General features: G+C 38.2%; 1 protein-coding gene and 1 long non-coding RNA gene across 5 annotated transcripts in view; one reads left to right on the top strand and one right to left on the bottom strand.

Moving 5' to 3' along the window:
- pex5la (peroxisomal biogenesis factor 5-like a) overlaps nucleotides 1–13335 on the top strand; it is a 122645-nt gene that overhangs the window by 75257 nt on the left and 34053 nt on the right. For 2 of the 3 annotated variants that reach the window (XM_088077727.1, XM_042516559.2), the window contains 5 exons: nucleotides 2784–2993; nucleotides 5492–5615; nucleotides 6476–6566; nucleotides 6870–6899; nucleotides 10691–10786. In XM_088077727.1, the coding sequence (XP_087933853.1) occupies nucleotides 2784–2993; nucleotides 5492–5615; nucleotides 6476–6566; nucleotides 6870–6899; nucleotides 10691–10786 (551 nt within the window). The remainder of the gene's footprint in view (nucleotides 1–2783; nucleotides 2994–5491; nucleotides 5616–6475; nucleotides 6567–6869; nucleotides 6900–10690; nucleotides 10787–13335) is intronic. The other variant, XM_088077726.1, reaches the window with a different exon arrangement.
- LOC148189563 (uncharacterized) overlaps nucleotides 1–13335 on the bottom strand; it is a 157174-nt gene that overhangs the window by 116546 nt on the left and 27293 nt on the right. The gene's annotated exons all lie outside the window — the stretch shown is intronic.

Genomic DNA, 13335 nt, shown 5'->3' with positions numbered 1-13335 from the left:
CAACTTCATTTCCATTAAATTACTACACAGTATACAAAAATCCTGTTAAATATCCAGTTCATGAGCAAAACTTCTGCAATTATCTTCCAGGTCTCGTCATTTCAAGAAGACCCAAGGGTGCCAAACATTTTTGACATCACTGCCTTTTTATGAACAGCTTGTGTTTCTTTTTGATGCTAAAAACTCTTCAGGCAACCTTCCCCACGAGTGTATCTCCCTTGATTTGTAATTGTGCTTGTCATCTAAAGAGCACAAGGCATGGAAGACAAGCATATTCTCTAATTACGCAGAGATTTCAGTCAACAAATGCTCTCAGTTGGTTGTCATGAAACAGCAGCACGCCAATTATGCAGTCATGTGTCTGTAGTTTTTGAGCTCGCACCGCACAAAAGACACAGTCAGGGTCCTGGGAAATGAGTGTGAAAACTTTGTAGGCACCTAAAATAACCAATTTATAAAAAGACTGTTATACTGGGGTTATGAACTTTCTTATCTTGACATTGGTTTACAAGTCAGGAGGCAATGCCAAATTATTGCGCGTTAAAAACTCCAGAAGTGCTTCATGTACAATTTGTGTATTACACTGACAGTGTATGTAATGGATTCAGAAAATGCATTAATGTTCACCTCAGGGGTAAGAAAGTAACAGCAGCCAGTAGCCAAACTGCAGCCCAGGGGGAAAAAAATCACCCATTTCCCTTCACAATAATATTAAAAAGAAAACTATCACACAAAATTCAGTGCCTTCTTCACCTTGAATAGGGGGTACATGATAATAATATTTGCACATCGTCAGTTTTGGCAGGTATTGGCTTTAAAATGAAATATAAAATATAGGCCAACATGCTGATTTCTGCCATTATTACAAACTGATTTTTTTGTTGATTGACAAAGTGAACCAGTACAAAACATCAGCCCTAAGTTGAGGCATTTTTCTTATTTTGTACAATGAATGAATATTACATAAACTGAAAAGTACTGCATTTCATGTCTCCATCTGCTGGTGGGCCATCATGATAAGAGTATGGATAATGTGATGTTAATTCCACTTCAGAAGAGAAGTGATCATTTAATTTAGTTGGGAATAAAGGATAAATGGATATATCCATATCGATAACCAATATCGGTTATCGACTAAATGGGTTGTTTTCATTTTGCATATCGAATATCAGCAAAAAATCCAATATCTTGAAATCCCAAGCTGAATACTTTTGTTTTATTTCAACTGCACGATGTTCACATGACAGCACTGTAAATATTCCCAAAAAATAACCACTTACTACAATAAATTCAACTACTAACACAAAAATATTAAATAAAAAAGTTGGGAGAGAAAAGTGGCAGTAAATAGAGAAAAGGCTTGTTGCCATGGGAGAACTGAAACTTTTTTCCAAATTACAACCAAAAATGCCAAGTACTGGGTGCACATTTTTTTTAAAAATGGATTGCTGCAGACAATGCGGTACTGTATGGCTTACATTAATAGTAAAGATATTAACTGTGGCAGAACATGAGTAAAAGGAATTGATGAAGAAATTCCAAATACACCTTCATTTAAAACTGCCATTTGAAACATGGCTACGCATTTGAATAGTGTTAGGATGATTTAACACCCATGCTTTTAATCATCATCAAAAAGGGTTCTTCAGAGCCCTTCAGAGAGAACCCAATTGGAACAAGAGCGTATAATAAGCTGCTTTATAATATAATAAATAAAAATAAATCTAAAATCTTGTAGATACAAAAGCATTCTGGAGAAGACTGTAAGAATGCTAACAGACTGCTTTTATCTGAGGTCTTGAATTTATCATAATAACTGTTCAAATTAAACATCCCCTCTTAGTTTTAATGAAACCCAGTTATCAGCTAAGAAGTTTAACACTGCTACAGAGTCTCCAGTCTAAAGCCGGACGACAGCACAGACAAAAGTTGAGCCCCTCGACAGAAGGCTGTGTCCTTCTTTGCCGCTCTAACAACCTGTGATTGAATTACTTAATTGACCAAACTGGAGCTCCTTAAGGGCCTGCCTTATCCTTATCAGACAGTGCAGCGGCCTGTAGTATATTCAGTTTTTCTGAAAAGAGCAGCAGCAAATTTTTTAGATATGCACCCAGTGGACAATACCACTACGGCTTAAGTACCTTTGACAGCTCAACTCGCCATTTCATAAAATGTGTAGATCAAAATCAAAGCGTCATGCAGCAGAACAACTGAAACCTGTCACTCTGTCTTGTTACAAAGAGAAAGGAAAGTCTCTGAAACACAGTATGATACATGTGGAGTGAACAACCTTGACCAACCACAAAATCAAAGCAGAGATATTTGGTATTTAAGAATAAAAATCACCTCGATGACCATCATTCACAAACTGAACTGATATCAAATCTCACTGAATTTCAGAGAAATTCTTTAGAAATTGAAACAGTGTTTTTCCAGCATTAAAGCAAACTAGAGGGATCCATTTATGGCTGAATACGAAAATGTGTTCCAGCAAATTTACCCTGTCCTGCCTCAGAAATGAGTCAGTGTTTGCACTTATTGTACTACGCAGCCGTTCACATTCATAAAATCCCAGATGAAGTTAAAAAATGCTCATGAAACAAAAAAACATGCTGAAATCATTTCACTAGTGCAATCTAAAGTAGCCTACATCTGATGCTTGATGTCCCTCATGCGTGTGGAACATGTGAGCCTGATTAGTGCTCTCTCTCAGATTCCCCAAAAATCCTGGTTATAAATAATGAGCATTTAATTCAACTGAACTCCTGTCATGTCCCTCACAGTTCTGTCTTCAACACTGGACCTGCTGGATCTCAGCGAACCTGGCGAAAGGAGGAGCAGCAAGGACAAAAGGAGCCCCCTGTCGTCCCGGGGCATAAGCCAGAAGAACAACCCTCACAGGAAGAAGACAGATGAGACAGAGCTGATCCAGGTGGAAGTTGAACAGACAGGACCAAGCATGAGGACCCCAGAGAGGGCGTCACTAGACTCAGGTAGAGACGGATTGCAACCTTTGAATTATTCACAATCTTTTAGAAGAGCCAAAGCCGAGATATTCCTAATATGCAATTTATGCGTAAAAAATTCTTCACTGGGACAATAATGCAGGCTAACCAACAGTTACATTGCACTTAAAATTCTGCTACAAGCAAACTGAAACATCTGGCACACAGTAAAAAAAGCATTTAACAACTCACACATCAGAGATAATAGCCTGCATTTAGGGATGGGTATTTTACTTCTATGGTACTGAAAATGTGTCAGAAAACTCCAAAATACTGAAATTTAGCATTGAATATATGACCAGATCGTTGTTTTGCCCATTTTAAACTCTTTGCAAAGTTCTTCTACAGCTGCTTGTATTAAGATCAATTTTAAAAATGTAGCTTCTTTTTGTTTTTTTTTAGGAAAACGTGTTGTGTAGGAAAAAAAATGTTTCTTTCTCTCAGTTGGTAAAAAAGGTTTCAAAGTCATATCACAACCCAATCAGCAGAATCAATGTTGGTATTGTGCATTTCTACAAACCACAGACACATTACATTTGTAGGTAAATTAACCACTGTTTGTGGCATATGATATTTTTGATGATATGCCAAAATACTGACAATATTTTATTATTAATTCTAAGAACATACAACTGTAACCAAATAAGTGGTATAGTTGTGTATGTCAGCACAAATGTAGTTCACCTTCAACAAAAGTCATCTCTTAGATTTTAGTTTGGAAACATAGCAGTGACTCAGAGTGAGATTCCAATTCTGCATAAAATAAATATTACAACAGAAAATTCGATCAAAAAGTACACATCATAACAGTTGCCAAGTATAAAAACCACTGTCTTAAATATATTAATAGTACATACTGTATATAAATGAATAAGTTGTTTTTTCCACCTGGACTTATGCGCTGCTATTTCTCCTCTATTCTTCTTGCTTTAGCATGTGTCACTCAGTGCTGACGATCACATCACAAGCACACAAAGACCTGCATTCATTGTGACAGGCTGTTATGTCAAGATGACTATCACAGACTCATATGCTGCAAGCATCACATAAGTTTACAATAGGACAGGCTTTTGACAAAATTACCTAATAACACCATATCCTGTGTGCACACAGTGAGAGTGGAGAGTGAGAAGCTGAGTTTACGCTGAGCGGTCGCAAAAAGAGTCGGAAAAGTCCGGGGCTGTTCATAAAACATCCAGGATGCCCAGGCCACTGACTCCACACTACTGAAGTCACTCCTGGCCAGTAGCAATCTCGCTTTGTTGCCGTATGTAACAGTATGGCGCCATTATGTCGACCAGTTAAAATATTGACATTATCACAATATGCATTTTTCTCATCATATTAAAAATAAAACCAGTATTACTGAGGATGATTTTATATGGCACACCCTTGTTAGCAACCTTTTTGCCTGTTTCCCGTTGTCCTCCATCCCCTCCACCTCATATACATTCAATTAAAAGTACCTAACATCAGAAACGTTGATATGATAAAACGTACACATATAATATATCCGTGGTTTTGCAGAAACATGCAATGCAGATATTTTCTTCTGGCAACTGGGCTGCTTATCAGCATTAGTTCAGAAATGTCCAAACAACCGACAACCGACATAATGCAGTATTTATACCAAAGCATACATGGTGTTACCTGCCATGCAGCAGTGCATTGGCAAAGTGTACAGTGAGATATTTAAACTGAACAGAAAAACAGCTTTCCTATATTAACTTTACTCAGTGTGTATTTCAGCTGATCTATTCTGTAATGTCATATGCGTCTGTAAAAATAAAACCCTATCATTTCATACAGTCCCCTGCCCTGCTTTACCTTACTGGCAAACCACCTCACCCAGTTTCTCATAAGCTATAAATCTTCCACTACCTTCCCAACAACTCCCACTCTTCCCCTGTGGAGCTGACCTCACACATGTTCAAGATAGGCCAAAGAGGGATCAAGCCAATTTACTGTAATGAAAGGGATCATCTTTAAAGACATTAAGAGGAAACGGCCAATTACTTTCCTATTTGCCAGTTGAAAAGGTTAAAGTCTTCAGTGAGAACTAATTATGCAGACTGAGTCAAACTACAGTGTGGTGAATAAATCATGGCCGTGAGACTGATTATGGCGTCATTTACAAGAAAAACTTGTCCTATGTCCTATTAGAATTTGTGGGCAGATATTTTTGTTTAGACAGCCTCTGAACTAATTGCATGTTTTTAGCTCATTGTTCCATCAGAGAGACTCCATTTATTGTTGTGCTCCAGTGTTAAAAGGTTTGACTCTCAACTAATGGAAAACATAACTAGTTACTTTCAAAAATGATCTTCCCACCCTTTTTCACAAACACATTACTATTATTCATTTGATCAAGGGTGAGGGTGTTTTTGATGCGTAACAAATTAACTGAGTTTGTCCCATTTGTTAGTGAAGCCCATTTCATGATTTTATTATTATTTTATTCTTCATTATTCTGTTACTGTCACCAGTTACCATCGGTTCACCGTTGGACAAATGGGAAGAGCTGAACCCCAACCTTGAGAGGAATGGCAACAGGAAATGGAAAACGGAGAGACGGCATTCTTCTAGAAATTCATCCAATGAGTTTCTTTGGTAGGTAGTGTTTCAGTATCCGTTGGAATTACGCCTGTATTGGTCAATTGGTCAATTATATGCACTTTGGAGACGTTTTCTGACAGATTTCTATTTATTTTAATCCAAACCACGATTTTTTTTTTTCCCAAACCTTAACCAAGAAATCCCATTCTAACAGAATGCCCTGAAGATAATCTTCACCCAACAGCAGCAAATGCAGGAAGTGCAATCAAGGAGGATTTTAATGAAGGTCAAGGAGGTTGGGATGGTTAATGAATGTGTAGCACATCAGACTTTACTGCAGGAAGCTGGAGACTGTCACAGACCTGCAATTTTATCATAACCACAATCTCTCCTGAACCTTCAAGTTAATGAATGTTTTTATATTAACAATGTCAATGTCACATGACTAGATGTATGTAAAAGGGGCTGCATGTAATGATGAACACCTATCGCGTCTTTAAGCTCATTATTTTGGTTCACCTACTTTAATTAGACTATCGTCACACACACAATATTGTTTTTGGCTTTGGCAGAAAGAAAAAAAGCTCTAGAAAACAACTGTAAGCTACTTTGTCATTAACTACATGGGTTTATGTAGTTAACAACACTAAAACTATATAAAATAACAAACAGTAATGTTACATTTTTACTCCACTTGCCACTCCGCTGCTCTGTCTGTGCTTCAAAAGATAAAGAGAGAAAGAGGTGCAGCTCCAAAACTAGAAAATCTGTTTGTGGTGACAGATGCTGATGTTGTAGCGGTGAGACCTGGGAAACCCTGCACACAAAGAAAAGTATCAGAAATGTTTTATTCATATAAATTTGAGTGCAAAGTGTCAGTATCGTGTAAATCAACTGTTTCTCTTCTACTTTAGGTCCATAGACTGTAAAACCCAATTAGAGCCATCGAACAAGAACTTGGACGCAAATACCAAAGTGGAGCCAGAGTCTGCCCTAGCATCTCAAGTAAGTGCTCAGTGTGACAGACGCAGGCGGTAATCATCATTATTGTATGTGCTGTCTGCACTTGAAATCAGCATCCTTTTGAAGTGAGAAAGCGTCACACATCTCAAACATATTGTTGTGACTGATGGTTAATAACGTCATAATAATTTCATGAAATGATGATTTTCACTTGTTAATTCTGCAACTGCATGTTAATGCATGATAATGTAGCCTTAATATTAAAGTATGTTTCTAATAAGACACCCTGTTGTGTAACTGTTTACCCACCATTTTGTCCTAACACCTACAATTCTTCCATTTCAGCTCAACAGGCAGTATATTAGTGGAAGACATGTAAGCCTCCCTATGCATCCTTTCATATGACTTTGAAAGACTTATACATTTGCACCGGAAAATACAGCATCACACCATCTCATAAAAATTTGACTTAAAAGACTAAAAAGAAGAGATTGCCAAAGGCAGCTTTGAGTGAATCCTGATATACTGTTGGCCTTGAGATTGTTGCTTTGTGGTGCTACGAGGTCCAAATGTCAAGCGCTTTCCTCCTGAGTTGATGTCTCTGTGTAGGTCTGCATAACGGGTCTTGTTTCCAGACGCCATTATTAGATTAATAGCCTATGAATTATTCAGCAGCCTTACTCTGAGCCCATTAGTGTTGAGCTCACCAGGCTAGCTAAACATACATCACCTTTTTAGCATTCTGATGAATAATAGATTTGAGATTAAAGATAACCATCCAAGATGGAGGGAAGTTTTCGGCAAACAAACACTCTAATTTTGTTTCACTCAGGAGTTGCATAAAAGCTGACAGAGATACTGTAAAGAGTGGTTTTGGTTTCCTACTTGGAAGGTATCACACACAAACACAGAAAATGCATGCCAAAAACTGTGTTGTATGAGATTTTCATAGACTGAACTAACACGAGAAAACAGCCCTGAAATCTGAGCATTGAGGAAAAATCCACCCTCAGATAATCATGTGTTGTTCGATATAATCAGTTAGAAGTGAGTAATACATTCTGGGAATGGCTAGGTCTTATTTATGCTTTAAATCGAGATCAGAATGTGACATGACAAAAAAATCTCAACTCAACGTCTACTATGAGGCTTTTTGTGATCTCTCAACTGCTTCTCACAGTCCTCATCAGCAAATGAAATTGAAGTGTTTATTAAAACTTTTGAGTGTACCCAATTGACTTTTCGCTAAACCAATTCCTTGAACAGCATATGTCCAACTGTAAACTGGCACTGCAAGCCTGTAAAGCTTTTGATTTTCTGTGTATGACTAACTTCACTAATGTTTTAAGAGATGTTCACACTGAAATCAGTTGTCTATACTCTGAAAGAAAAAAGTCAGAATTAAGCACAATTTAATTTTTAAGGTTAAGCAGTGAAAAAAATAAAGCAGGTAGGAGCCATTTCAACAACTTTTCAAGAATCAGATATATATTAAATGCAGCTGGAATCGTGGCACTTTGCATCAACTATTATGAGCATTAAAAAACATGACAAAAACTCACTAAATAAAAATTAACAAATAATATTTATTGAAAACAATTTGGGGGGGGGGGTTCGTTAGGAAAATAAATATTTAGGAGATGTGTCTAATTATTACACCGGCATTTTCCTTGGGTGAACACAATGGCATAAAATAATAATTTTAATAACTAACAGATTACTATTTCTGGTGCTGACTTGCAAAGGTGATAGATATCTTAGGCTGTCTAAACACAACTGTACAAAAGCAAAAGCGTGAGAAATAGATTAAAGGGTCTGTTTGAAAACTTTTATTTTTCCCTAACAAGTGGAAATCTAATCTGGATGCTATGAAAGTTTGTCCAACATCAGGAACAAAGCTATAGGATAGTGATTTTAAAATAAGTAATTGACAAGACAGCTGAAAACAGCATTTTCAACCAATTCATGTCGATAGCTTAATTATCTAGATAGTTATAGATAATTCAATCTGCCAGCGACAGTTGTTAGTCAGCAAAATCGAAGTCACCAGTAAACTGCTTTTGACTGCTTTTGTATGAAATCAGGTTACAGTGAGGCTCAATTTAGCTCACCGGGCAGATTGTGGACCCCATATACAGTATAAGTCGAGGCCCCTGAAGCGGGCACGAGTTTGATTCTACCATGTGGCCATTATCCATTATTCGCCCTTTCTCTCCAACCTTTCCATTCTCTCAAAGCTGTCCTATCAATGAAGGCAAAAAAAAATACTCATAAAAAAATATTTTCAAAATGTTACCATTTTCATTGTAAACTACATACGTACCCTGCAATACTGTTAAATTGGACAGGAGTAACTAAGGGAGGGAGGGAGAGCGTCAACTAACAATCAGTTTCTCTTAATCTGCATAGTCTACTTCCATTTCCCATGATACCATTCCACGGACCGAAATTACAGATGTGTATTGGTGCTGTTAATCAAAAGGTAGAAATGTGGACACACAGTAACACAAGTTACTAACAGCTGTGATTCAAAACAGGCAACACTGCATTCTGGTCTTTTAAGTCTTGCGTTGGCAAACAAATTGGTTTCAATGCCACATCTTATTTTTAGGGTTCCCACATATTTTTATGGAAATAAATTCAAACCTTTTCCATGACTTTTCATGGACCCAAAGTTTTCTTTTCTAACCATACTCGCCTGACATTATCCAAACATAGTTTCAGCTAGCTGGAATAAACGAAGGGAGAGAAGGAATGTTGGGAGAAAATGAGAAAACATACATGATAGTAAACAAACCTTGTCACACACAGACACATATTAGAGCGACTTTACCATGACAGCTAGAGAAAATAAATTTGCTATTTTGTTACATTATGTAGAAGGTTATTGTAACATTTCATTAAATATGACAAGATTCCATGACTTTTCCAAAACATTTTACTAATGTCATGACTTTTTCAGGCCTGGAAAATATGGTTGTGAAATTCAATGACTTTTTAAAGGTTTTCCATGACTGTGGGAACCCTGAAATTTTACTCTTCCTCTATTTAAGTAAAAATTAAAACAAGCACCAGAGCCTCACAGTAATTCCTCTTTACGGGAACAGACTTCAGAGAGAATTTAAATAAAAAGATACAACCAGAAAGACCAAAAACCATCTTGTTTTTAGTGTTGTTTTTTGTTTTGGGGTGGATTTTTCCTTTAACATCCCTACTGTAGCACACTGCAAAACAGCAAAAAACATCATGAATGTGTTGAGATTTAATTTTAACACTGCAGGCATTTTTGTCTTTGTAAATTAAAAATATGATTAAAACTGTAAAACAAAAAAAATGAAATAAAAATGGATGAGGCAGTTTTTTCTGAGTCCATTAATGCTGAGTTTAAGTAACCTCAATTAATCTTGCATAATGGCAGTCTGTAGCATTGTTACAGGTACTGGCTGGCCCTTTCTGGGGGAAACCACTGACAAGGAGCAATTAATTCCTCAGGCTCTGTAATGGATTTGCTATTCCTAGAATAAATATAGTCGCAGCTATTTACAGGAAAATATAGCACCATGTCACATCTGAGCATGAAATGGTATCTCAAAATCATTTACCACTCGTAGTTAAATGTGTAGATGTCATGTGGAGTCATGTAAACCATGCTGCACTCTAATAACACAAAACCACATGCGTGTAATTGGTCAATTTTCATTCTCAAAGCAGAGCAAGGCTTTAAATGCAAGTTTGTAACTGAGAGGCTGTCAGCATATTTCAGACATTGCATGTGCAGGTGCACGGGAAAGAGAGGGTGGGAAGGTGAAATTGCGAGAGGCTGGATGAGTAGCATGGCATTCAGATGAGGGGTGGGGCGAGATGCTGACAGTAGTGATTCTGCTGGCCTTCCTAAGCATGTCAGAGGCTTTGTCGAGGCAGGGATATTTACTCGTCCCTGAGAAAGCAGAGACGGCTGACCCTGCACACTCTCCCTGCCTGTCTCTCCCTCTGGCTGATTGTGTGTGTGTGCGTGTGATGTGGTGTGCTATGCAGAATGAGTGTGTGTCTGCTTGTGATGTGTTGTGTGAATGTGAGTGTTTGTATGTTTAATAGATTTTGTTTGTGCATATAATATCAATATATGTATATTTTGTGAAACCTATGTGTGTATGTGTGTGTGGCAGGCTCGCCTAAGCAAGGAGCAGCGGTGGGGCAGCGCCCTCCTGTCCAGACATCAGTCCCTGGAGGAGGAGTTTGAGCGGGCCAAGGCTGCTGTTGAGGTAGGCAGAGTGCTACTTAGTGCGCCTCACATCTGTCACCTGTCAACAGAGTGGCATCTCCACTGCTGACTTTTCATAAGGCCTAAAGGTGGAGTCAGCGATTCTGGAGAGAGGGATTGTTGATATTTGAACAACCAAACAAATATGTCATGCAGATTTACCATCCCTCTTGCTCCCACAGCCTTCCCCCTATCCTGTACACAAACATGAACGCCCCCTGTTGCTGATTGGTTGAAGTAGTGTTGTGTGATTCAGTCTAAGACAGTGTTTGTTTACCATTTACAGAGAAAAGGCTGCGTATGAACACATGAACATGAACTTTTTTTTCAGCACACACATAAAACAGACACCTCACAAATGAGAAAAAAATAATAATAACAATTTTTTTAAAGAAAACATGTCTTCCAAACCCACAAGTCCTCCTACAGAGGTCCGGGTCAATGTCCTCATCTTGAAGCATCCCTGGTTTTAACTTATTGCACCTTATTCTTGCAGTATGTTTTATTTAATTGTGTCTTGAGCCCACATGTTATTTAATTAGTCAAATGAAATTGAGTATATGTTAATTTTTCTTATGTGGGGACCTTGAACTAATGATTAAGGACCGAATGAACGGACCGCTTGGGTACCATTGTACTAGGGAGTGGTCCTTGAGTGTCTTTAGAAATATTTAAATAAAAACCTGCAATAAATTGAGAACTCTGTGAACTTTAAGCCAAGAAAACTTTGTTTCAATATTACATTTTCAACATCATTGTCCATGCAGCCCCATAATCATTCCTGCAATTTGAATACATCCACCTGAAGTCCTGTGGAGCTGATTTCCATTTGCACCTTTTAGCCCTTGTCAAATGATCAGTATTATGCTTCCTGCTATGTATACGCCCCTGTGGTGCTAGCTGACAGTTAAATAGTCCATGCTAAATTCCCACACTCAAGTTCACAGGGTGCTTGACCCAGAGAAATATTCACGACTCTGAGCTGGCTAACAATAGAAAGGTAAATAGGTCAGTCATTTTACAGCCAGACATATCAGATACCGGGGGGGATGGCGAAGTAACAGTAATTAGATATGGCTTAATTCTTCACAGGACTGTGTACCGACACACTTCATGTGTTGAGTTGTGAGGTATGCCTGACGTTGTTGTACTATCAGGGATGTGATAGAGTTTGCCATAATGACAGTATGGAAAATAACTTGAAATCCTTCTACATCTGTGAGAGGAACAAGCTTTTGTTTGAAGCTCAAAGAGCTTTCATCAACTTTTCCTCTTTGATGTTACTGTACACAAAGATCCAGCATGAAGTATTTAGGAGGATACAGGCATAAATGGAATATGATATTCATACGTGGCAAAGTTTTCATTAACTTTAATTCAACCCAGTTGTGTTTTCGTTACCTTGAAATGAGCCCTTCAATCTGCATATGGAGTTGGTCCTATTTCTCAAAGTACTGTGTTGTCTCTACAATTCTACAATTCTACAATTTCATTTAGCAGACGCTTTTATCCAAAGCGACGTACAACACAAGCAACAGTATCCCAGAATGAACAATATAATATATAACAATTTAAACAAGATAAGGCAATTAACATTTTCGCATTAGCCACCGTAGTTCTCCTACACGCTCAGGACATGAGAGAAGTTTCAGTTGGATGCAATCTGCAACCTTACTGCCAGATGCCACTAAATCCTTCACACCACACCTATAAAAAAAACTATTTGATTTAGTGATAAGATGGATGGGCTAAAATAAGAATTTCCATCCACACATTAATGAGTTTTTCTCATTTTGCAATAGTTTTTCTTTCAGCTGAAGATATTTTTGAAAGGTTACATAACATAGGCCCAACAACAGCTACCTGAGTGACTAAAAGAACAGTTTCTGTTTGTACCAGAGTGTAGATAACCAGAAAAGTTTGTTTTTTTTACTTCCAATGAAACCACTCTACCACTCAATGGACATCTCCCTCCCCAGAAAATGGCAGTGAACCCTGCACTATTGAGTTACTTCAGCTTTAGAGGGCTCCAGTAGACTGTTGCACACTGAATTTTGTGTAATGGTCAATAAATAATAGAGCAGGGACAGGAAGACAGTGAGAAAGTGAGAGGAGCAGCTGCAGAGGAGTGGACCGCCCGCTCGGGGATCCCTTCCCAAAGTTAGCGATTATGTCACATCTTGTATAAGCCGTGAGCTGCACCCTCCAAAATAATTGCACAGTTTGAGTTCAAGCGGCAGCCAGAGGGCAGGTAAGTGATGAGATTCTGAGATGCTCCTGGACAGGCGTCTGAGCATGGAGCATCGATTGGAAATAGTATCTTGCAGCTTCGATCCAGCAGCCTGAGTGCTGGCCTCCACCCTGGAGGAGCTCTGACGCAAACGGTCAGCCATTTTGGCTTCAGCTGCCAATGTCAAAGCCCACAATCAGATAATTTCCATTTAAGTAGCTGTGCATATGCATACACTTTTATACTTACTAAAGACATGGCGGTAGAGATGGCTCAGATGGCAGAGAGAACATTAAATCAGCACACCGCCTCTCTGCCAA

Source organism: Plectropomus leopardus, chromosome 5 (assembly GCF_026936395.1).
Source record: "Plectropomus leopardus strain MGB_pleo_1.0 chromosome 5, ASM2693639v1, whole genome shotgun sequence".
Taxonomy (NCBI): Eukaryota; Metazoa; Chordata; class Actinopteri; order Perciformes; family Serranidae; genus Plectropomus; species Plectropomus leopardus.
The sequence above is the reverse complement of the archived record's forward strand: the minus strand, read 5'-3'. Positions and strand labels throughout refer to the sequence as shown.